A 26584-nucleotide genomic window follows, 5' to 3' on the forward strand; every position below is an offset into this window, starting at 1 on the left:
TGTCCCCCCTGCCTGCCCTTCCCTCTGGTAACCATAAGTTCGTTCTCTAAGTCTGTGAGTCTGTTTCTGTTTGTGAATAAGTTCATTTGTATCATTTCTTATATTTCACATATAAGTGATATCATACGATATTTGTCTTTGTCTGACTTACTTCACTCAGTATGACAATTTCTAGGTCCATCCATGTTGCTGCAAATGGCGTTGTTTCATTCTTTTTAATGGCTGAGTAATATTCCATTGTATATATGTACCACATCCACATCTTCTTTATCCAGTCTTCTGTCAATGGACATTTAGGTTGCTTCCATGTCTTGGCTATTGTAAAGAGCACTGCAATGAACATTTGGGTGCACGTATCCTTTTGGACCATGTTTTTCTCCGGGTATATACCCAGGAGTGGGATTGCAGGATCATATGGTAGCTCTATTTTTAGTTTCTTAAGGAACCTCCATACTGTTCTCCATACTGTTCTTCATAGTGGCTGCACCAATTTACATTCCCACCAACAGTGTAGGAGGGTTCCCTCTCTCCACATCCTCTCCTGCATTTATTGTTTGTGGATTTTTTGATCATAGCCATTCTAACTGGTGTGAAGTGATATCTCATTGTAGTTTTGATTTGCACTTCTCTAAGAATTAATGATGTTGAACATCTTTTCATGTGCCTCTTGGCCATCTGTATGTCTTCTTTGGAGAAATGTCTATTTAGGTCTTCTGCCTTTTTTTTTTTTTTTTGTAAATTTTTTTTTAAATTTTTTATTTTTTTAATGATATTCTTGTCTGCTTACATTCTTTTTATGTATGTATGTATGTATGTATGTATGGCTGTGTTGGGTCTTCATTTCTGTGCGAGGGCTTTCTCTAGTTGTGGCAAGCGGGGCCCACTCTTCATCGCGGTGCGGGGGCCACTCTTCATAGCGGTGCGCGGGCCTCTCACTATCGCGGCCTCTCGTTGCCGAGCACAGGCTCCAGACGCGCAGGCTCAGTAATTGTGGTTCACGGGCTGAGTTGCTCCGCGGCATGTGGGATCTTCCCAGACCAGGGCTCGAACCCGCGTCCCCTGCATTGGCAGGCAGATTCTCAACCACTGCGCCACCAGGGAAGCCCTTCTGCCCATTTTTTAATTGGGTTGTCTATCTTGATGATATTAAGCTGCATGAGCTGTTTGTAAATTTTGGAGACTAATCCCTTGTCGGTCACATCATTTGAAAATATTTTCTCCCATTCTGTGGGTTGTCTTTTCGTTTTGTTTATGGTTTCCTTTGCTGTGCAAAAGTTTTTGAGTTTAATTAGGTCCCATTTGTTTATTTTTGTTTTTATTTCCATTACTCTGGGAGATGGATCAAAAAACTATTGTTGCGATTTATATCAGAGAATGTTCTGCCTATGTTTTCCTCTAAGAGTTTTATAGTGTCTGGTCTCACAGTTAGGTCTTTAATCCATTTTGAGTTTATTTTTGTGTATGGTCTTAAAGAATGTTCTACTTTAATTTTTTTACATGTAGCTGTCCAGTTTTCCCAGCACTATTTTTTTTTAAATTTTATTTATTTTTGGCTGCGTTGGGTCTTTGTTGCTGCGTGGGCTTTCTCTAGCTGTGGCGAGCGGGGGCTACTCTTCGTTGTGGTGCATGGGCTTCTCATTGCAGTGGCTTCTCTTGTTGTGGAGCACGGGTCCTAGAGCAAGTGGGCTTTAGTAGTTGTGGCACACGGGCTCAGTAGTTGTGGCTTGTGGTCTCTAGAGCACAGGCTCAGTAATTGTGGCGCACGGGCTTAGTTGCTCCACAGCATGTGGGATCTTCCCAGACCAGGGATTGAACCTGTGTCCCCTGCATTGGTAAGTGGATTCTTAACCAATTCTAAACCCCTACTCATTTCAGGAGCTGAAATGTCTCTAGTGGATTCTTAACCACTGCACCACCAGGGAAGTCCCCCAACACTATTTATTGAAGAGATTGTCTTTCCTCCATTGTATAGTCTTGCCTCGTTTGCCACAGATTAATTGACCATAGGTGCTTGGGTTTGTTTCTGGGCTTTCTATCCTGTTCTATTGATCTATATTACTGTTTTTGGTGCCAGTACCATACTGTTTTGATGACTATAGCTTTGTAGTATAGTCTGAAGTCAGGGAGCATGACTCCTCCAACTCCATTTTTCTTTCTCAAGTTTGCTTTGGCTATTCAGGGTCTTTTGTGTCTCCACACAAATTTTAAGATTTTTTTGTTCTAGTTCTGTAAAAAATGCCATTTTAAAATTTGATAGGTATTGCATGGAATCTGTAGATTGCCTTGGGTAGTATAGTAATTTTGACAATGTTGATTCTTCCAATCCAAGAACATGGTATATCTTTCCATCTGTTTGTGTCATTGTCGATTTCTTTCATCAGCATCTTATAGTTTTCAGAGTACAGGTCTTTTATCTCCTTAGGTAGGTTTACTCCTAGTTATTTTATTCTTTTTGATGCAATGGTAAATGGAAGTATTTCTTGAATTTCTCTTTCTGATCTTTCATTGTTAGTGTATAAAAATGCAACAGATTTCTGTGTATTAATTTTGTAACCTGCAACTTTACCAAATTCATTGATGAGCTCGAGTAGTTTTCTGGTAGTGTCTTTAGGATTTTCTATGTATAGTATCATGTCATCTGCAAACAGTGAGAGTTTAACTTCTTTTCCCATTTGGATTCCTTTTATTTCTTTTTCTTCTCTGATTGCCATAGCTAGGACTTCCAAAACTATGTTGAATAAAAGTGGCAAGTCACTTGTCTTATCTTGTTCTTAATCTTAGAGGAAATGCTTTTAGCTTTTCACCATTGAGTAGGATGTTAGCTGTAGGTTTTTATGGCCTTTATTAAGTTGAGGTATGTTCCCTCCATACTATCAGCTATCTTGTTGCTTGTCAAAGACATGTTGACTGAAGTTTTGGAAGATGTTTCATGACCTTCAATATGCAAGAAAAGACAGGGCATAAGGGAGAGCTGGAGAGGGATATCTTTCTGGCCTTGATAATCATTGATTGCTTTCTGACCTAGCAAGTAAAATTTATTGAGATTATTCTCTATCTGAGATATTTTCCATTTCTTTTAAAATCTGAAACCTGTCTGTAAAGGAGAGCAAATAATCACACGCCATTTTCTGCCAAGATAGCGGGTGACCTTCTAACCGTCGAAGCCCATGTGCAAAGGGGGCATCTTACCTGGGAAACAAAGGTTTGGCATTCCATGGTCTCATCTCCTTTATGGAAACTGATTTAGCAATCCACCTGAAATTGCAGCAACAGTGAATGCACAGGGAGTTGAAATTATCTCTGAAAATTCTTATGAAACGGATATTACAAAAAGTTAATAATAATGATTATGTAGTTATGCAACGAAATTGACAAAAATTGTAGAGAAACGTATGTTACAGGCGAAAGAAAGTTAAGATCTTAGTGAAGTGGGAGTGAGAGACAGAGACGTCTGAAAAAGTCATAGAATGAAATTGAACCTCTGGCTGTGCTAGAACTTTGGCCACACTCAGGGTTTTACCTCCAAACAGTGCTTCCTTTTCACATTTGAAAACGTTGGACTCTAACAACTTGGAGAGATAGGGTCGAGATGACATTTTGAAGAACTTACTGGAAATGTAAAAAATAAATAGGAGAACCATAATGTCATGTGTATTTACTGCTCTAACACGTGTTCAATAAACCCCTACTCAGTTTCAGGAACAGTGGTAGGTTCATGAGACACATCTGCAATAGGGTGGCCAGTTCTGTCTATACAGGGTATTTCCTGTATTTAATGATTTTCATCCCGGTTCCTATACTGATTTGTCAGGCTGCCTTAAGTCTCTTGTAGTCCGCTTTTTGAAATGCTTTGCAAAAACTTGACACAGTGCAATTGTTCAATCAATATTGGAAATGATGGGCAGTCAACTATAAAACAGCATGTAATAACAGTTAAGCATGAGAGATATAAGTTTTCCACTACTAGCAAAGAAGACGATAAAATAAGATTGTTATTAAGAAGAATGTGGGTAAAAAAGATTTTTAAAAATCAAAGGAGAAGTTGTAGTGGTCTTCCACACTGTACAGCATCATCTGTCCTCCAGCTCACAATGCTACTTATAGCCTGTGTCTCCGTGAGGAATGTTCAGTGGACAAAGGAATCAAATCAATTGGATGAGACTACCCTGGAAACTATGAAACAAATTAAATGGAATATAGAGGGTAACTACAAGGAATTTTATAAACAAATACTACAAAACAAGGAAAAGTTAAGGAGAAGCAAATTACCAGGTAAGTATACTTAAAGAGGTATGAAACTTAGTTATAATTTCCTTCAGAAACACAACAAATGATTTTTATATAAGTATGTCCCATGCAACATTTTCCTCTTATTTCAGTGTATATGTGCATAGGGAGTTAGAAAAATTCAAAATTTACTGGGCCAGATATTGTTTACTAAATCTAGCAAGCCTACTTTTCCACATTATTATACCTAATAACCCTCTCAAGTAATTTCTGCTACTCATCCCCTCAATGGTAAATTCTGCATGTTGGGAGGCCTTTTTCTTTAAGGGAGAAAAATTCCACCAGAAGAATAATATTATAAACCTGAATTGGAATATGAGACAGCCATTGGTCATTTTGGGCTCCTCATGCCACTTAGGAAAAAAGGGAAATGCTCTACTGCCCAGGTGATGATGATTACTCTTTTTTACCAAGAGGAAACTGAGTTGCTGCTCTCAATGGAATCCTGGAGCACTATGTACGGAATCTGGGGCATTCTCCAGGGAATGTGACGGTAAATCCATGTCCAAAAATAAACCTGCAACAACACGATGAAGGCAGGATCCCTTGGAGAGTCGGACCATTCTGGTTTTGAATTTTTGGTTCATCCACCAAATTAAAAAGCAAACCAAAACAAAGAAACCTCTGCCTAGCTGAAGGTTTGGCAAAGACAAAGGTGTAGGATGGGTGATGGACAATGAGTGAAAATTAAAATAAAGTTCAACATGTGACCAGTTAAGAAAACAAGAAATCTCACTATTGTGGATATCTTCTTTTTTTAGGTAGGAGAGATAGACTATACAAATTGGCAACAGGCACAGCAAATATAAAATAGAACTCAAGACTGCTCTCATGAACCTAATAAGAGTTGTTGATTTTCAGTATTTTCAGCTTTTACTTGCTGTTAGGATGGAGTGGTAACTTCCAGCTTCTTACAGGACAGAAAACGGAAGTCTCTCTATCTGTTCTTATTTTCTTCATTTCTAGGGTCTTTGACTTATTTCTTAATAAGAATCTAAAACTCGTATGTCTAAAATTACACAAATATAGGCACATTTAGATATTTTAAGTATCTTCTCTTAATGCCTCAAATCTCTAAATTTTGACTGTTATGAACTTCATGAAACAGAAAGACTTAAATTCAGATACAATTATCTTAAATTTTTCATTAAGTACATTGTGCACATTGGGACTTTAAAAATACAACCAGACAGTGGCCTCTGTGATTGTTTCCTAGCTCTCACTCTAAAACTATTCTTTTGATTTCCTGGTCTATAATGCCTGCTGACCTTTGTAAATTTTCATTTTCTCAAGAGCCACCTGGTTTGAGGATTACATGATAAAAAGATGACCTCAGAAGGAAGGAATTGTACCAGCAGACTGCCTTTGGTCTTGACTGCAACTCTTTACTGGGTCTCCAGCCTGCTGGCCTACCCTGCAGATTTTAGACTTTGCTGGCCATCACAATCACATCAGCTAATTCCTTTAAAAATCTCTCTCTCCTTTCTCTGTCTCTACACAAAATGTACGCGCTCACACACATACACAGATGGTTCTATTTCACTGGAGATCCCAATATATCACAGAACTGAACACTTAAAATAATGAGATGATAAAGTTTATGTTAAGTGAATTTTACCACAAAAAAATGATTTTTAAAATTCCCTAAGAACCTTTATGACACAAAGATACAGCTTAAAGACACTAGAAAAAAGAAGCCAAATAAGAGAAAAATCTAGCACGATATGTCAGTGGAAGCTTGTGTATGACGCAGATGGTTCAAAATTCTTTCATTTATAATGAATTCATATGAAACTGAATTTCAGTTTAAATTACTTAGTTTCAACTTCACTTCCCACTTTAAACAACTTTTTCTCATTGATTGTGAGGAAAAAAACCACATTTCTTACAAACAATGCAGCTCTAATACATAACAAAGCCTTCCTTATTCTTATTTAGTGTCATTCCTTTGCACACACATGAATAATACTAAAAATATATTCATACACTCAGTGAAAACAGTTGTAACAAGGAAACCTGTAAGATTCCCTTTATATGAAATTCTAGAAAACGGAAACTACAATGTCTACCTGGAGATGGCAACTTGGGTAGGCTTGGGAGAGAGAATACAAAGTGGCTAATGGAAACTCTGTAAGTAATGGACATGTTCATTATCGTGACTACGGTGATAGTCCCATTGTGCACACAGATGTGAAAATACATTTTACAATTTTAATATAAATGAAATTGAGTATGTCAGTACCTCAATAAAGCTATTAATAAATATTCCATATAAAATCTGGATCTCCTCTTTCTCTAAATAGCATCATATCAGGCAAACTTGTATTGACCTTCAGAACCCTTCCCCATGTCTTAGGTCAATTCTGATTCCTTCTCAAAACAGAAGAAAATGCTGACAAATGCTTCAATATGGGGAAATTATGCTATGCTAAATAAGCCAGTTGCAAAGAGGTGAAAAATGTATGATTATACTTGTATAAAGCATCCAGAGTAATCAAATTCATCGACTGAGTGTAAAAAAGAGATTGCCAGGTGAGGTAGGGAGGGAGTAGAAAGAGATGTTGTTTAAGGGGTATAGAGTTTCATTTTTGCAAGATGAAAAAAATTCTGGAGATTAGATGTGAATTTTTAAACACACTACACCCAACAATTTAAAAGGTAGAGGGTAAAGTTTGTTACATATATTTTACCATAATCAAAGGAAAAAAAATAGTTCTCAGGGACAGATTAGAGCAGACATTTTGCTGAAGTCTTTCTGCATTTGCAATACTCTCTGGTGTGAACTTTTTGGTGCTGAATGAGGTGGGAGTTTTGGCTGAACATATGCCCATATTCGCTACACTTAGACCTTTCTCCATTGTGAAATATATGTTTAATGCGGTTGGAGTTTCACCTGAAGACTTCCATCCATTGTACTTAGAAGGCCTTCGTCTGGTGTGAACTCGATGTCTAACGAGTGGGGAGCTGTACCAAAACAACTTTCCATGCTCACTGTACTGAGAAGGCCCACTCCAACATAACTCATGAGGTACTTCTCCAGTGTTAGGAGTTTGTAGTAGTACCTAATTTACCATAACCTCTGCACTCGTAAGGTCTTTTGTTTTTTAATTGAAGTATAGTTGATTTACAATGTTTCAGGTGTACAGCAAAGTGATTTAGTTTATATATATATATATAATTCTTTTCCAGATTCTTTTCCATTATAAGTTATTACAAGATATTGAATATAGTTCCCTGTGCTATACAGTAGGCCCTTTCATAAGTCCTTTACCACTGTGAATTCTCTGCTTCATGAGGTTGGAGTTGTATCTAAAGAATTCCCCACATTCACAGCACTCATATTGTCTTCAGTGTGGATTTTCTGGTGATGAACAAGGTGGGACTTCCTAATGAAGGCTTTCTGACATCTACTGCACTCATAAGGCCTTTCTCCAGTATGGATTTTCTGATGCTCAACAAGTATATGCTTGTGGCTAAAGGCTTTCCCACACTCTCTGCACTCATAAGGCCTCTCTCCTGTGTGATTTCTCCAATGTTTAATGAGGTTGGAGTTGTACCGAAAGAATTTCCCACATTCACTGCACTCGAAAGGCCTCTCTCCACTGTGAACTCTCTTATGTCTAGTGAGTCTGCAGTGGTACCTAAACGCCTTCCCACATTCACTGCACTCGTAAGGCCTTTCTCCAGTGTGATTTTGCCAATGTTTAATGAGTTTGGACTTGGACTTAAAGTATTCCCCACACAAGCTGCACTCATAAGGCCTTTCTACAGTATGAACTCTTTGATGTCTAATGAGGGTGGATGTGTACCTAAAGAATTTCCCACACTCAGTGCACTCATAAGGCCTTTCTCCAGTGTGAACTCTCTGGTGTTTAATGAGTGTGGAATTATACCTAAAAAATTTCCCACATTCATTACACTTATAAGGCCTTTCTGAAGTATGAACTCTCTGATGTCTAATGAATGTGGAGCTGTACCTGAAAAATTTCCCACATTCGCTGCACTTATAAGGTCGTTCTCCACTGTGAACTCTCCCATGTCTTATCAGTCTATAGTTGTACCTAAAGAATTTTCCACATTCTCTGCACTCATAAGGCCTTTCTCCATTGTGTTTTCTCTGATGTTTCAGGAAGTTGGCATTGTACTTGAAGAATTCCCCACATTTGCTGCATTCAAAAGGGCTCAATCCAGTGTGAACTCTCTGATGACTAATGAGTGTGGAGTTGTACCTAAAGCATTTCCCACATTCACTGCACTGAAAAGGCCTTTCTCCAGTATGGATTCTCTGGTGCTGAACAAGGTGAAACTTTCTAATGAAGGCCATCCCACATTTGCTGCACTCATAAGGCCTTACACCAGTGTGGATTTTCTGGTGCTCAACAAGGATCTGTTTTTGATGGAAGGCTTTCCCACACTGAGTGCACCTGTAATCACTCTGCCCACTAGCAAAAGCTTCCCCACACTCAGTGTCCCTGTGTGGCTTCCCCGCACTGTGAGGGGCCGGCTGCTGCAGAAGGCCTGTGCTGCCTGGGAAGTCCTTTCCGTCTCTGCTGCATGTCAAGGTCCTCTCTGCCGAGTGAATGCTGCTGTTGGTAAGAAATGAAGGCTGCCCCTCATCCCTTCTGGAAAGTTTGTCTCTAATCTGCTCCTTCTGCTGCTGGAAAAGGTTTGCCCCACAAATATATAGCCCTTCATCAGGGTACATTCCGTCATGCTCAGGTAGGTGCAAAAGGTCTTTGGACAGTGGGTCACACATCTCATAGGGCTGGGCCTTCTTGGTGGATGGATCTGGCTTTGGAGTCCCAACCTCTGACATCCCTACAGAAACACTTTGCTCAGAAGGTGCCTCCTCATCCTGGGCTCCATGCCAACAACCTGTAAGCAGAGAAATGCTGGTGAAGTGCATGATGATTTTGGTAGGAGGAGCAGCCCCGTCAGAAATGACACACCGAAGACTAAAGCCAGAGAGAGGAAGGTCTGCTGTGCAGAGATGACCTGCGTAGCTCCCATGATGCGAGAGCCCTGACAATAGGTAAGGACTGAAGGAAGAGTTACTGTCTCAGTCCATTTGGGATGCTATGACAAAATACCACAGACTGGCTGGCTTATAAAGAACAGAAATTTATTTCTCACACTTCTGGAGACTGGAACCCATAGATCAGCCTGCACTCTCCTGGGTTGCAGACTTCTCATAGTGTCCTCACATGGTGGAAGGAGCTAGGAAGCTCTGTGGGGTCCCTTTTATAAGGGCACAAATCTCATTCATGAGGGCTCTGCCCTCATGACCTAATCACCCCAAAGGCCCCATCTCCTAATACTGTCACCTTAGGCATGGGGTTTTCAACATATGGAACATGGGGGAACACAAACAGTCACACCAGAGCAGGGAGGAGAGGCAGGCCTCCAAGTCAACATGGCCATGGCTACTGGTGACAGGTGAGCACTGTGTCGAAGGTTGTGCCCAGACCTAGAAATACTTGATACAAAAGAAATGCTAAAGTTCAAGGACTATTTAAGGATACATGCAGACGTCACGACATCTTACATATAGGTCAAATGTTGAACACTGCGAAGGGAGCAATGAAACAGAACATGTGACAAGTGAGAGTCACAAAAGTGTGGTTGGAGTGTGACAGAAGAAATAAGAATGGGGAAGAAATGAGGTGTGGCACTGGTCTGAGCATCAATCAGTAGTGAACACAGGACAGGTTCCCAGCTCTGACATCACACCCTTTCCCAGGACCTCACACCAAGCCCGGGTACTTCTGAGTGTCTCCTGCCATTGATGTAGTAATGGCCACACTAGACTAGCAGGTACCCAGAGTCCTCCCCGTTGCTGCAGGTGAGCATTGATGTGGCACCTGAAAGAGGTTAGTCTTACGTGAAAGACAAAAAAAGAAGGGGCCAGCACACGTAGACAGAGATCCAACACAGGGTTTCCGGCATTCTAAAATTATAAGAACTTCACAGGGGCGACTGTGGTAACAATCAGTGGTTCCCCAAATTAGTAACTAGGTTGCTGCTAAAATTCCTGGCACAGGAGGCCCTAAGAAATGTCAGCAAGAGGAAGGGGTAAGGCCTGGCACAACAAGGGTCCAAGCATCTAGACTGAGGACCCAACCAAGAACAGGCCAGGTCTGAAGGGGTCTCAGACAAAATCTACATTTCTGACTCCTGAGCCCTATCTTGGAAGGACTCAGAGTAGAAGGCATGGGGCTCCCTGGGGAGAAAAATGACACTGTACACACAGTCCAGCCCTGGCACCAACAACACACATGCCAGGAAACCAGGAAAGGAAGCAGTACCCATGGTCTCAGTGTGGGGAGTACAGAGCTGCCCCCTGGGAAAAGGGAAAGAACAGAGCACAGCCCAGGGCACTGGGTGAGCGTGTGGACCTTACCTAGGGAGGTCACAAGTGCAAAGTTCTCCGTCATCACAGCATGGTACAAGTGTCTCTGAGCTTCATCAAGGAGGCCCCACTCCTCCTGGGAGAAATACACAGCCACGTCCTCAAAGACCACACGGTCCTGCCAAAACTGGAAGAGTTTGGTTCATGAACAGCTTCTTGTTTTAACCATATTTTTGTGGATGCTGTATTTATCTATTTGCCATCCATTAATTACAGGGCTAAACTAATGGCCAAATTTGTTTACACCTCCCTTGCAATCCAGAGCCCATACTCTCAACCAACTCCTTACCTAACTCTCAGGCACCAGGTCAGTATTTCCCCTGCCCTAAAGCAGCCCAGGGCCAGGTAACAGACAGCTAGGGACAGTTCCCATACCCCAGGTACACAGAATTATACAAACTAGTCACCCATAAACTTTTCATCCAATCCTCCCTGCATTTCCCTCAAAAGTCTAATAAAGGCTCTGACCTTTGGTGTCCCTTAGCTTGTGCTCACGCCTCCTGACCGAATCTGATGCTTCTCCAGGTGGCCCTGTTATATAGTGTACCTCCTCCTCTCGGGAAATATAAGTAATAAAACTGTCTTTCAATGTCGTTGGCCTCTCTGTATCACGACTCACTCGCCTCCACAAGTTAAAATCCTGTGGGTGCAATCACTGATGCACTTCCCTTTCCAGGACCTTCAGCCCTCCCCCTACACATCCGTCCCTGCTCAACCTCCTCCTGGACGTCTCACCATGAAAGATATACCAGGTCCCAGTGGCACCAGTGCCTGCTCTCTCCTCATTACCATTGATCACTGTGTCCAGCACACAGCAAAAAACACATGGGGGAGGGAGCAGAAAACCACCGTCTAGGGTGTGGACCTGCATGCAGGGCCCTACCCCTCTCCTGCCACACAGTTTCCCTGGGGTCCCCCAGATGTTGACCCTCAGACAAACTCAGACTTGTCCCTGTCCTCAAGTGCCCAGTGCCAGGGCCCAGGGCCAACCATTCACACTCCTCCTTACCTGCATCTCACTCGTTGGACTGCACCTTCCTCATGACTCTGACCCTTCCACAGTGACAGTTCCACAGACAGCCCCAGCCCACACCATAGGCACTTCCTTCACCTCCTTACAGGGCACTCTGCACACGGAATCCAGGCAGTGAATGGAAATGCATCCAGCATTCAACTCAGCCCAGTCCTGCCCCTGAACACCAAAGTCCCCTGGGGCCAGGGCCTGCCCCAAGCCCTGCTTAGAAGGTCTCACCACCTGGCCCTGTTTTTTCCTTCCTCCCCAGCCACCCTTCCTATGTGAGACCTCATGTCCCCTTAGCCCTTTCCCCCTTCCGTGTTGCACGAACTGTCCCATAAGCAGTCAGCACCTTCTCTCCTCGCGTGAAGCCCAGGTACACCAACCTCCCCACCCACACTGTCACTGTGCCCTAAGTCTAGCGACTCTCCTAGCTGATCCCATTTCCTCCCTCAACATCCATCTCGTGTCCGCTCTGGCCTCAGAAAACTCTCACGCCTACATCCCGCTGTCATGCACAGACAAGGAAACTCTGCTCCCTCACCTGTCTTGGTGATGTGCATCACCACCAGCCAGGTACCCAACCCACAGACCTAGTCCTGAGGCCCTTCATTCTCACTCCTTGTCCTCTAATGGCATCGCCACCATAAACTAGAAATGATGCAGCCTAAAACTTACCTTCAGCTTCATCCTAGTCCACACACCGGCCACTCTGTTGTGGCCGTCTCCATCCTGAATCCAACCCCGGGACTCCAGCCCTCTGTGTAAAGGTGCCCACTCAACACCTCCCCTTGGGAGTCTCTGGAACATTTGTGACATGGACAAAAACGGACTCTTCTTATTCCACCTGAAAATTCCTCCTAAAGTTGACTTTGCCCATTTTAGTTGATGAGGCATCCATCCTTCCTAACAAGCCCAGAAACCTGAAGTCATCCCCAATTCTTCCTATCAGCCCACTTCCTTAGTCCCTCACTCTCCATTACATAAGACATGGACAGTGCAACACTGTAAATCATCTATACTTCAATTAAAAATATACTGATACATTTTAAAAAATAAATAAAACACGGGCAGCTCTAGTTCAAAACACATGCAGAAAACAACCACTCCCTACTTCCATAGCCACCACTCGGGTGTAGCCACCACCAACATTCACCTAGATGACTGCAGAAATTCCCCTCAGGTCTCCCTGCCTTCACTCACACCCTTGTCTGTCTTTTATTCTGCAGCCAGAGGGAATCTGTTAAAACATGAGTCATAGCACCTTCCTCCTCTGCTTCAAACCTTCCCTACCTCCCATCAACCTGAGATGAGAGAACCAGGACCTCAGGCTATCATTCAAGGCCTGATACCTGTGAACCCCTATCCCAGCTCCCCATTCCCACCAGATATAACAGAGACCTGCAGTCCCCTGAACATCCCACCTCAGTATCACCTGCAACTGTCTGAACATTCAGAATCCTGAATGTAGTCAGGACTCTCTGCCACATCTTACCCCATCAGTTGTCAGAAATGGAACTGTTCTATATAACCTGGCACTAAATATAGGATCCTGGGCCTGGTGAAAGCACAGGGTCTACAGAGGCAAGAGAGAAAAAAGGGATAGAAGTCCTGGGACACTACCATTCCCTGAGGGCATACAGATCAGGATGATAAAACTATCAGGGTGATAATTGGGATGGGTGAGAGGTGGGACCCCTCCACTCACCTGTACAGGGTCCATAAGCATTTCTGCCACTGCCATGGGACCCTGGGGGAAGAAGGAACCCATGTGAAATGGGTAACAGTGGCAGGATCCTACAGCAGAGCTTGACCACCACTTCTGCCCTACCCTGGTGTAATAGGATCTCAGCCTGAGAGTCTAAGCTCAGTTCCTCACAAAACAGTATTGTCTCTTACTAGCTGAGTGACATTGGAGAAGGGTTAAACCTCCGTGAGCCTCAGGGAAAAGAAAAAGTTTATGAAGATAAGAATGCTTCCAACCTCACAGGGGTCATATTGTTATCTAACGTACGGAGTACATACCATGTGTCAGCTATGACTGACCATAGGAACAACGGTTTTGTATGCATTTTCAGTGCAACTGAAGTGATACAGTTTTGAAATCTGGGGTCTTTACTTTTACTGCTTTTTTAAGATCTCAGAGGATGTCATATATAAAACTTTGCATTGTAAGCAAATACCTAGAGATAAATCAATGCCAAGCCAATTACAAAGTGTTTGCATAAATTTAACTGAGTGAACAGGCTCATTTCTAATTGCCTGTGTGTATTTAGAGGGATATTGATTAATTAGTGTTTAAATTAATTTTCATACATTCTTAAGTTAATGAGTTGTCGGGAGGGGCTGAGCAGGCAGGTCAGCTATAAGTTCATTCAGCAACCAGGCCTACCCACTAAATAATCCTCAAAAGGGAGCAGGGGATCATCCCTCTTGCCCTGAGGGGTGGAGGTGAGTTGGCAGTGCCCTCGTCTAGGACCCACTGGCTGCACCAGCCTGGCTGAGTGGCCCTGAGGGTCGGCAGAGCCTGCAGTGGAGAATCCACACCAGCACACACTGCAGGCTCCACAGAAGGGAAGCTCCTTACCCCATCCAGGCCCCCCTTTCTACAGACACAGGCCAGAAGCCCTCCTATGTCAGGTCTGCTCTTTTCTGGAGGGAGCATCAGGGATGCCAGCACCCAGCCCTCATGTCCTCCCTTCCAACTCTCAGCCCTCCCTCACCACAGGGCCCATCTCATGTAACAATCTTAAGCGTCCCTGGTGGCGCAGTGGTTGAGAATCTGCCTGCCAATGCAGGAGACACGGCTTTGAGCCCTGGTCCGGGAAGATTCCACATGCCGCGGAGCAATTAAGCCCGTGTGCCACAACTACTGAGCCCGCGCTCTACAGCCCGCGAGCCACAACTACTGAGCCCTCGTGCTGCAACTACTGAAGCCCGCGCACCTAGAGCCCATGCTCCGCAAGAAGAGAAGCCACTGCAATGAGAAGCCCACGCACCGCAACTAAGAGTAGCCCCTGCTCGCCACAACTAGAGAAAGCCTGCGTGAAGCGACAAAGACTCAATGCAGCCAAAAATAAAATAAAAACAACAACAAAAAAACAATCTTAAGCCTCCCTCCTCAATCTGATCCCCAGGCCATGCCCTGGTCCAGTCTACACCCTCCACTCCTTTGATATCTCCAACCCTGCCCCCTTCCTCTACTTCCAGACTTTATGTTCACCTCCCCATATGGTATCTCCATTTGGTGACATCTCCATCTTGATACATGTCAGAATCAGCATGTCCAAATACAACTCATGATCTTCCCCCTGGAACCTGCTCCTCGCGCTGACTTCCCCATCTCCCCACTTTCAGATGTTCAGGCAAAAAAACTTGGATGGTACTTCCAATTCCCTACTTTTGCTTACAACCGTATTTTATGCAGCAGGAAATCCCATTTACTCCAAGTTTGAGATTTCTCCAGAATCTCATCCCATCTCCCATGTCGCACTACCTTCCTGGCCCAGCCCCTGCCATAATTCTCCTGGGGTCTATCGCGGTGGTCTCCTCAGCAGTCTCCCTGCCTCCATTCGCATCCCATTCTCCCAATTTTTAACTTCTAACTCTGAACATGGTTCTCCCATCCCCAATGCCTTCACAACCTTCCATGGATTCCACCTGCTCAGGTTGCCGTTTCAGGTGAGACACTTCGCCCCCCTCTGTCCACGACAAAAGCGACCCCAGGTTTCCTTAATGCTGCCGACTCCGTAGCACCTGCAATCCGTGCACCGGCGACCCCCAAGGGAACTCTCTCCCTCAACCCAGTCCACTGGCTGAAAGGGGACCCCTCCCAAGGCCGCCCTCTGTTCTGGACTCTGGGGCTGACCGGCAGGGAATTGAGCGGACCCACCACCTTCCGGATTTGGGACTCGGAGGCGGGGGTCGGGCCGGGTGGGGGCCCGGGAGACGCAGCACCCACCTGAGCCGGCCTCATCAGGGCCGCCTCGGTCACCGGCCGGTGGGAAGAACCGAGCCGGGAGAGGCGGCGAGCGGGGCGGGAACTAGGGCACCGCCGTCAACTACTGGCGCAGGGGGCCTCACAGCCGCCTCTGGGCAGCGGGGCCAACTTCTCTCCTCCCGCTTTTCGCTCCGTCACCTCGGTGCCCACCAAGCGACGCCGACACCCCGAACCGGTGAACAGCCCGACAACCACCCAAACACTACCAGAGACAACGCCGGAAGTCCCGCCCCCACGCGATGAGCACGCACGTATGCGTCCCTGCCCTAAGCTTTCATTGGCTCAGTCACCGCCGCTTCGCACCGTAGCGACTTCTGGGTAATGTAGTTTCCGCTGCCACCACTTTTGTCTATGATCTGAGCAGAACTCACTCCCTCAGTGGCTGGTAGTGGCTTTGAGGCTCCTTCATGGGCACTGAGAAGCGGAGTTCCCTGGCTCCAACGATGGGCGGGGCGTCCCCTGCTCTTAAAGGGGACGCACCCAGATTTCTGGAGAGCAGTCCAGGAAAACTTACAGAAAGTTTAGTGACCTGTTATTTCAGACTGTGAAACAGAGCAAGTTCCCAAATCTACACATCCAAAGGGACACACCATATTATAATGACACTCTATTTGCACTCATAGCTGTCAGGTATGCTGTCGCTTTTCAACAACTTGTAACCTAACAGGACTCTATAGGACTTTCCTGGAACAGATTCCTCCCCGCCATCCCATGTCCTCTGACTGCCTGTTGTCTGTAGAAAAAGTGTAGCCTCCTAGGCCTCCCGGAGGCAGGAAAGACAGGGACAGGCCCATGGACAGCCTCCTCATGCATAAGGATTAGGCAGAAGCAAAGCCACCTACTTGTTTTGCACTTAATGCGGCCATGGTGCATGGAGGAATGGCTGGTGTGTTTTTTTTTTTTTTTTGGCGGTGCTGCGCTCTTGTGGGATCTTAGTTCCCCGACTAGAGACTGAACCCCAGCCCAGGGCAGTGGAAACGCCGTGTCCTGACCACTGGACCGCCAGGGAATTCCCTGGAATGGCATCTAAAACAGAAACTTTGCAACATCTCAGCAAGAAACTCTTGACGGTGAAAACCATGGAGCGAGCGTGTGCTTTGAGGTAGGAGATAGATAGGCTTCGGGGTAACCTGCTGCAACTGGTTTCATGCTGACCCTTTTGATAAACTACTATTGGGACTAGGAGCCCTAATTGGATGAAAGATGAGAGGGTCCACCCCAGCCTCCACATTCTTGTGGTCAAGGAGACTTCCCAGCCCCGCACATGCGCAGAGGGGGTTCTCAAGTCGTCCTCTAGTAACTTTGGCTACATTGTAATATCATTATAATACCATTAGCATTGCAATTTTGACACCCACCCCACATAGGTTTTGCTTAGGTCTTCTTGGGAAAGATTCAAAATGGAGCCTGGTGGAAGCCCAAATAAGGAATTGCAGATGACACTATCGTAGGGGAGGGAAAAGGGGAGTCACCCTGGCCCAAACCCTGGAAGATTAACCCCATACTAACAACCTAAGCTGCCCCTATTGCACGCAGCCCACTCCGTGAGCTAGCCTTGTGCTGTCCCACATGTACTGTGCTTCTAATGAACTCTGTGCCTGCCTTGCAATCTTAGTCTCTTTGTTGAATTCTTTCTCCAAAGAAAACAAAGACCGAGATCGTCTCGTTAGCTAAAATCATTCCCTGAGTTCCAAAGAGTAAATTTAATTAGAGAAGTGAGAAAATCCAGAAGGAAAGTAAAACAGTCAAGCAAGACAAAATAATAATTGTTTACTTGTTAAAGTCAAGGACTTTTAGTTCCTCTTCAAGGGTTATAGATAATATTCTGAGCCATGACCTTTGAGCTCTTTTACAGATACTGAAACCTGCACCAGGTGGGAGACATTAACTACATGCTGCCTGCAAGCACATAAACCCCAGAATGGTTGGAACCAGAAGGTTGATGATGTTGACTCCAGATTACCTCACAAACAACCAATCAGAAGAATTTCCACGAGCTGATCACACACCCTACAACCCTCCTCCCTCATCCCATCTTTGAAAACCTTTCCCTGGAAGCCTTTGGGGAGTTCGGGTCTTTTAAGCACTAGCTGCCCTGAATTCCTTGCTTGGCACCCTGCAATGAACACTGCACTTTCCTTTATCACAACCCGATGTCAGTAGATTGGCTTTACTGCCTATGGGCAAGCGGACCCAATTTTGCTTCGGTAACAGACTGAAGCTCTGTATTCAGTTTAATGACCTTCAGCATATTTGGTCCAGGACAAGAAAGAAAAGACTTCAGATAGAGCCGTGGTAGGGATTATGGAGGACGAATGACAGGAAATGCAGAATTGCTTGAAAGGGTGAAACTGTGACTCTCGTTCCCAGAAAAACAGCTTTTCTGGCTGTACAGTCAGTGATTCTGTTCGAACCTAGTGAACAACACGTTTCTTCAAACAATATTTATTACTCCATATCTGAGATATTTTCCAATTCTTTTAAGAATCTGAAACCTACCTGAAAAAGAATAGTGATTTATCACATTCCATCTTCTGCTGGGACAGTGTGTGATCTTTTAATAGTCAGAGCACGTGTACAAGGGGAGCATCTTGCCCCCAAGACAAATGTGTGGGATTCTAGTCTCTCCTCTTCTTGCTAGGAAGTTATTTATCACTTCACCTCAAATTGCAGCAGCAGTGTCTTCAAAGGGAGTTTAAATTATCTGAGAAAAACACTTGTGAAATGGAAATTACTGAAAGGTATTATTGATTATGTAGTTATTAAAATAAAGCAGCAGAAATAGTTCTAGAAAAGCATATGTGTGACATGTAAAAAAAAAAAAAGTTAAGATCTTAGCCAAGTTTAAGCAAGAGATAGTGAAGTCTGAAAAGCCAGAAAATGAAGCTGAGCCTGTGGCTTTTCTCTCCAAAATGTGCTTCTTTTTCATACTTGAAAACATGGCTCATTAACTGCTTGGAGGGATAGATTGAGACAATCTTTTGAAAGTCTTGCCAGAAACGTGAGAATGAATACGGAAGCTATGTTGTAGTGTGTATTTACTGTTCTAAGAAATGTTCAGTGAGCACCTACTGGGTTTTAGGCACAATGGTAGGTGAATGTGACACATGTGGAATAGGTTTGCCAGCTGCTCTGTGTATGCAGGAATGTTGCATGTTTCCTAAAATTCTGTATTTGTCTATTTAGCATTCATTTATGGCAAGGCCAATGTAATCATTTCTCTCTCTCGCAATTCAGCTTTCACAGGCTCTCAAACATATTGTATATTTAATATTAACATTACATATTATAAACACCCCTAGAACAAACCCTAACGTGTTTTCTCTTCTTGCTAAATAAGGGATGTGTCCACCTAGGTATTCTGTGCTGCTTTAGCCATAAAGGCATTGTAGAAATTAAGTAATCTCCACTAAGGAAAAGTAAAAATAAGATAAATTCCCCAAGAAAAGGACATAGAAAATGGACCCAGTGTGTCTAACGGGGACCCCAAATAAAATGGAGTCGGGAGGGAGGGGCTTTCCTCCCCACCCCCGCTGGGCAGCTCCACTGTCTGCTTCTTGATTCTAAAATATTTCAAGCGCAATGATGACCCCCTTCTCTCCTTGGCCTAGGGCAGCGCGCCCCCTCCATAGCAGGGCTGTTGAGCCAAGCAGACAGGGCCAATGGGCCAATCTGGAAAGGCCAGCTGGGGCCTCTCCCAATACTCTTGGGGACAAAATATATTTAATGGTTAAGGGACTCGTCCCAAGTCTGACAGCTAGAGCAGTAGAAAGGGCCAGAGGCACTCCCACACAATCTTGAACCTACTCCAGGACTGGGGCCCGAGGGTAGTTGATCTGCACCGTTGACTCAGTATAGTTCAGAACTCTGCCATCGCATAGATATTTTTATTTATTTATTTATTGGCCGCACCGTGCGGCACTCGGGATCTTAATTCCCCGACCAGGGATCGAACCCGTGACTCCTGCAGTGGAAGCACGGAGTCCTAACCACTGGACTGCCAAGGAATTCCCCGGATATTTAGCTTTTATATATATAAATTTATTTTATTTATTTATTTTTGGCTGCATTGGGTCTTCACTGCTGCGCACAGGCTTTCTCTAGTTGTGGCGAGCGGGGGCTACTCTTCGTTGCAGTGTGCGGGCTTCTCATTGCAGTGGCTTCTCTTGCTGCGGAGCACGGGCTCTAGGCACGCGGGCTTCAGTAGTTGTAGCACACGGGCTCAGTAGTTGTGGCTCACGGGCTCTAGAGTGCAGGCTCAGCAGTTGTGGTGCACGGGCTTAGCTGCTCCGCGGAATGTGGGATCTTCCCGGACCAGGGATCGAACCCGTGTCCCTTGCATTGGCAGGCGGATTCTTAACCACTGTGCCACCAGGGAAGCCCTCCCTGGATATTTTTAAAAGAAAAAAAAGTTTTCTTTTCTCCCTCTTCCTGAATATATGGTAAAATTCCAAGTCTTCATCACTGCCTTTCCTTTGGAACCACATCTAAAAGAGAGTAGCTTGTCCTACACTGGTCTACACTTATGGCTAAATTTCCCTGTATTCCTAACTGTTCTGTATATGCTGCATTTAGACTTACTTATGGCAAAGAAGGCATTTTTTTAAATGAAAAAAACTCTCAAGAAATCATGAAGATATATAAAAGCTACATATGCCTAAAAATCTCTGAATTCAGGTCCCATTTGCTGTTACATAGGAGTGAACAGAACTCCCACACCCACCCTTTTTTAATATAATAAAAGGGCCTTAGCATGGTTGCAGCTGTCACCACTACAGTAAGCTGGTTTACAGATGTTTTCCACTGCATATCACAATAAAGAGTACCTTGTGCTATGAAAAAATAAAATAAAATGGAGTCAGGCAGTCATGACAGACCTGGTGTTCAGTCATGTACTCTGTGTTCTTAGAAAAACCATGACCAAAAACTGTAAGGACTTCAGATTCTGCTAAGGGTCCTACCTAGAAAAGTCCCTAAGGAGAAGCTCTGATGACAGCCAATCATCGAAAACTTGAAGTCAAGCTGCACGTGTTACTGAACCAAACTTGGGTCCACTTGCCCCATGCACAGTAATGCCAATCTACTGACACTGGGTTGTGGTGAATGAAAGTACTGGGTTTATTGCAGGGTGCCAAGCAAGGAGAATGGGCACCTTATGCTCAAAAGATCTGAACTCCCTGATGGGCTTTCAGGGAAGGGTTTTTAATGACAGGAGAGGGTCACAGGGTGTGTGATCAGCTCATGAACAATTCCTGATTGGTTGATGGTTAGGTAACAGGGTGGTATTTCAGAAATCTCAATTATCAATTATCTGGCTCCAACCGGTCTGGTGGTAGCATGCAGTGAACTTCCTCCACCTGGTGGAGGTTTTAGTATCTGCAAAACAACTCAAGGATATGACTCAAGATATTATCTACAGCCTTTGAGAAGGAACTAAAGGTCCTTGACTTTGTTTCATGGCTAAACTATCATTATTTTGTCTCGCTTGAATGCTTTCCTTTGTTTCTGCATTTTTTTACTTCTCTGATTAAATTCGTTCTTTGGAACTGAAAGAAAGCCTAAAAGCCTAAAGCTTTCCAACAAGTAAGAGGCAGGGGACACAGGGGTGGGGAGTTCTCTTCATGGGAAGGCCATGCAGGGTCCTGTTCCATTTCACAAGGGCTTGTGGTCAAGCTGCAAGGACCATCCATTCCCTTTACAAGTCTCCCAACTGTGGCTTTTGTGGGTTTTGCTTTTAAAAACTCCTCACCCCCTTCACCACCCCTCCCAAATATAGTTTCATTTACAGCTGAAGGCTGGGCATGTCTGGTTTGCAAACCTTGTGAACGATAAGCTGTCCTTTTGCTTTAAGATAACCCTTGGGGCTTCCCTGGTGGTGAAGTGGTTGAGAATTCTCCTGCCAATGCAGAGGACATGGGTTCAAGCCCTGGTCTAGGAAGATGCCACATGCTGTGGAGCAACTAAGCCCGTGCACCACAGCTGCTGAGCCTGTGCTCTAGAACCCACGAGCTACAACTACTGAGCCCGTGTGCCACAACTACTGAGCTCACGTGCCACAACTACTGAAGCCAGTGCGCCTAGAGCCCGTGCTCCGCAACAGGAGAAGCCACCACAATGAGAAGCCCGCGCACCGCAACGAAGAGTAGCCCCCACTCGCCGCAACTGGAGAAAGCCCACGTGCAGCAATGAAGACCCAATGCAGCCATAAATAAACAAACAAACAAATAAATAAAAGAATGATCTCTGAGAGCTGAGAGAGCCTGTGTACCCCCAAGAGTTACAGTGTTACTAAAAAAAACAAACAAACAAAAAAAACCCCTTGATTCTTTTCTGGGATTTTTTCTAATTTAGGAGGGTAGTATGATCCCCACCCTTTACCTCCTGCATGTGACTAGGTTTCATGTGGACATCTGTGGATTGCTGAGACTCTCATTTTTAGGGTGTTGAGAGTTTAGCTAAGCTACTCCATCGTGTTGCTACCTCGGCATCCATTTTGTTTGGCCAAGCAGCCTGCAGGGGCCTTAACCTGACACTTCCCCCTCATGGAATCACATGCCCTGTTAGCTATCCCCCAACAATGCTGAGGAATATGGGACATCTTCTTTGGACAAGGGACTCAACTCAGGCTACTGCCAAATGCCCCTCCTCAAGCTGATTCTGGGAGACAAACAATCTTCATATCCAGGGCAAGGAATTTGGTGAGGTCCTTCAGACTTTCCCAGGAGGCCTTGTGCAGCAATGCAAACTGAACCAAATATGGACTGACAGCTATTCTTTATCCTCTTGCTATTCCCTCCTGAATAGCAAATACAAACTAGAGGCCCCCACAAAATCCGTTCACTGTTTCATTCTGACAGAGCAGGAATTATCTGTTGTCAATCCACAGCATACAGTAAATAGAACCCCACGGGTAAATGTCCCTTAACCAATAAGAACTTTACCATCACAAACACCAGCAGTGTGAGCTGGAGAGTCCTGGGTCGGGTGACTTTGAGGGTGGAAAAATCAACCCAACCATTACAAGTCAATCAAATATACTCGCTAAGAAGGGAAATCTCCACAAGCTGCCTGCAGAAGCCAGCTGGAGTCCTCTTGTCCAGAACTGGGTAATATCCCACCCAAAACAATCAGTGGGAAGGGAATGAGATACCCCAAAAGTCAAGAGACTGGTGAGTCCTCCAGATGAAGGGAGGAAGCATAGCTTCCTGCCTGCTGAGCACTGTAAAGATGATTCATACACACTCCAGCACCCTGCCGTGTGGCAGAGGAGGGAAGGCTAACGTAACAGATACTGGCAACAACTTATTTCTGGCAAGGACTCCAGGCAGGTCTGGAAGTGCAAGGTGTATCATGAAAGCTTCCAATATACGTGGTACTTAAGAGAATCTCCCTAGGGGACTTCCCTGGTGGTGCATTGCTTAAGAGTCCGCCTGCCAATGCAGGGGACGTGGGTTCGAGCCCTGGTCCAGGAAGATCCCACGTGCCGCGGAGCAACTGGGCCCGTGCGCCACAGCTGCTGAGCCCGCGTGCCACAGCTGCTGAGTCCCATGTGCCTAGAGCCCGGGCTCCACAACAAGAGGCCACCACAACGAGAAGCCTGCGAACCGCAGCAAGGAGTGGCCCCTGCTTGCGGCAACTAGAGAAAGCCTGTGCACAGCAACGAAGACCCAACGCAGCCAAAAAAAAAAAAAAAAAAGGTGCTGGACTTAACCTTGAAAAAAAAAAATAAATGTTCTTGGTGACACTTGGGTAGATAAAAGGCAGAATTCTGTGTTACCTAGGGCTTAGAATGAGACAAGGGCATCAGGCGGGGCACACAACGGACTGTACAGGGACACAGTAAGCAACCTGGAGCTGTACGGAGCACCCTATGTATAGCAAGAGGTCTGGGGCTAGCTAGGTTTCTGAGGCTCCCCATGGATGACCTGGCTGGAATAATTTCATGGTGTCAGGGACATAGAGGCTGTCTCCAGTTGCCTGGTATCCTGGCTCTAGGACATAAGGGATGGTGTATAGCAGTCCAGAGTGTGAGTGCCTGATATAGACAGTGATTGGGTGCAGACTTAATCAGCTGCTCCAAAAGGGGAAATGACTAGCATCAAGCCAGGGACTCAAAATTGGACCAAGACAGTATTTTCATAAAACTATATACCAAAACACTGTGGCATTGTCATAAAGACAAACATTTAGACCAATGAAACAACAGAGTGCCCAGAACTGGAAGCCAATATATTTGATCAAATAATCGGCAAGTGTGCTAAGACAATTCAATGGGAGGAGGAAAGTCTTTTTTTAATATTTATTATTTATTTATTTATTTGGCTGCGCCAGGTCTCAGTTGCATCACGTGGGATCTTCGTTGAGGCATGTGGGATCTTTTAGTAGCGGCATTTGAACTCTTGGTTGCAGCATGTGGCATCTATTTCCCTGACCAGGGATTGAACCTGGGCCCCCTGCATTGGGAACGTGGAACCTTAGCCACTGGACCACCAGGGAAGTCCTGGGAGGAGAAAAGTCTTATCAACAAATTGTAGGAAAGTGGATATCTGCATTCAAATGAATGAAATTGGACCCTTACCTTACACCACACCCAAAAATGAGCTCAAAATGGATCAAAGACCTAACAGTAAGATATAAACCCATAAACTCTTAGATGAAGACAAAGGAAAAAAGCTTCGTGATCCTGGATTTGGAAATAACTTCTTGGCATTGACACAAAAAGCATAGGAAACAAAAGCAAAACTCGATAAAATTACAAACTTCTGTGCAAAGGACACAATCAACAGAGTGAAAAGACAACCTATTGAATGGAAGAAAAACATTTGCAAATCATATATTTGGTAAGTATCTAGACATACATAAAGAACTGCTACAACTCAACAATCAGAAAATAACCTGATTTTAAAAGGGGCAAATATAGACATTTTTAAAAAGAATATACAGGACTTCCCTGGTGGCTCAGTGGTTAAGAACACGCCTGCCAATGCAGGGACACGGGTTTGAACCCTGGTCCGGGCAGATCCCACATGCTGTGGAGCAACTAAGCCCGTGCGCCACAACTACTGAGGCTGCTCTCTAGAGGCTGCGAGCCACAACTACTGAGCTTGCGTGCTACAACTACTGAAGTCCGTGCCTACAGCCTGTGCTCTGCAACAAGAGAAGCCACTGCAATAAGAAGCCCACGCACCTCAACGAAGAGTAGCCCCCACTCGCTGCAACTAGAGAAAGCTCACGCAACAACGAAGACCCAATACAGCCAAAAATAAATAAACAAATAATTAAGTAATTAAAAAAAAAAGAATATACACAAATGGCCAAGAAGTATGTGATCATTAATCATTAGGGAAATGCTAAATAAAATCACAATGAGACACTACACATTCATTAGGATAGCTACTACTAAACATGAAATGGAAAATAAAATTATGTTGAAGAGGATGTGGAGATACTGGAACTCTGTGGACCTTTGATGGGAACATAAAATGGTACAGCCAATAAAGGAAACAGTTCAAAATATTAAAAATAGAATGACCGGGACTTCCCTGGTGGCACAGTGGTTAACAATCTGCCTGCCAATGCGGGGGACATGGGTTCGAGCCCTGGTCCGGGAAGATCCCACATGCCGCGGAGCAACTAAGCCCGTGTGCCACAACTACTGAGCCTGCGCTCTAGAGCCCGCGAACCAGAACTACTGAGCCCACGTGCTGCAACTACTGAAGCCCACGCGCCTAGAGCCCGTGCTCTGCAACAAGAGAAATCACCGCAATGAGAAACTCACGCACCACAACAAAGAGTAGCCCCGCTCGCCACAACTAGAGAAAGCCCGTGCGCAGCAACGAAGACCCAATGCAACCAAAAATACATAAATAAAATAAATAAATTAATTAAAATAAATAGAATGACCATATGATCCAGCAATTCCACTTCTGGCTATACACCCAAAAGAATTGAAAGCAGAATCTCAAGGAGATATTTGTGCAGTCATTCTCACAGCTGCACTCTTTACAACAGCTAAAATATGGAAACTAGGGAAGTGTCCATCAATGGATGAATGCATAAGGATGTGGTATATGCATACAATGGAGTATTATTCAGCCTTAAAAAGGAAGGGAATTCTGAAACATGACACATGATAGATGAATCTTGAGGTTATTATAACTGAAGTAAGGTATTCACAAAAAGACACAAACTGGGGACTTCCCTGGTGGCACAGTGGTTAAGAATCTGCCTGCCAATGCAGGGGACACGGGTTCGAGCCCTGGTCCGGGAAGATCCCACATGCCACAGAGCAACTAAGCCCGTGTGCCACAACTACTGAAGCCCGTGCGCCTAGAGACCATGCTCTGCAACAGGAGAAGCCACCGCAATGAGAAGCCCATGCAATGCAACGAAGAGTAGCCCCTGCTCACCGCAACTAGAGAAAGCCCACGTGCAGCAACGAAGACCCAATGCAGCCAAAAATAAATAAATAAATAAATAATAAATTTTTAAAAATCACTTTAAAAAATAAATAAAATAAAATACATAAGATAGCAAATTTTACGTATGTGTGTTTTAACACAATAAGAAGGAAAAAAAAAAAACCCCAAAAGTACATAATATGTACTTCACAGCGCCAATCAGAGCAGACTTTTGGCTGAAGTCCTTTCCCCATTTGCTTCCTTCATAAGTTCTTTCTCTGGTGTGAATTTTTTGGAGCCAAATGAATGAGAGTTTTGGCTATAGACTTTCCAACATTCACTGCACTCAGAAGGCATTTCTCCAGTGTAAATTCAACAATGTTTAATGAGGCCAGAATTATATGTAAAGAAGTTCCCATATTTGCTGTTCTTTTTTTTTTTTTTTGGCTGCGTTCAGTCTTTGTTGCTGTACG

At 44.5% G+C, this 26584-nt stretch overlaps 1 protein-coding gene across 1 annotated transcript; it reads right to left on the minus strand.

Moving 5' to 3' along the window:
• Window positions 1-6968: 6968 nt before the first annotated feature.
• Window positions 6969-15907, minus strand: LOC133078534 (zinc finger protein 548-like). The gene is given in 5 exon segments (XM_061173626.1): window positions 6969-7636; window positions 7639-9162; window positions 10688-10823; window positions 11706-11823; window positions 15673-15907. Coding segments are annotated over 4 exon segments (1776 nt in total). The 5' UTR covers window positions 11712-11823; window positions 15673-15907; the 3' UTR covers window positions 6969-7526.
• Window positions 15908-26584: the final 10677 nt, after the last annotated feature.

This window comes from Eubalaena glacialis, chromosome 18, assembly GCF_028564815.1.
Source record: "Eubalaena glacialis isolate mEubGla1 chromosome 18, mEubGla1.1.hap2.+ XY, whole genome shotgun sequence".
Lineage (NCBI taxonomy): Eukaryota > Metazoa > Chordata > Mammalia > Artiodactyla > Balaenidae > Eubalaena > Eubalaena glacialis.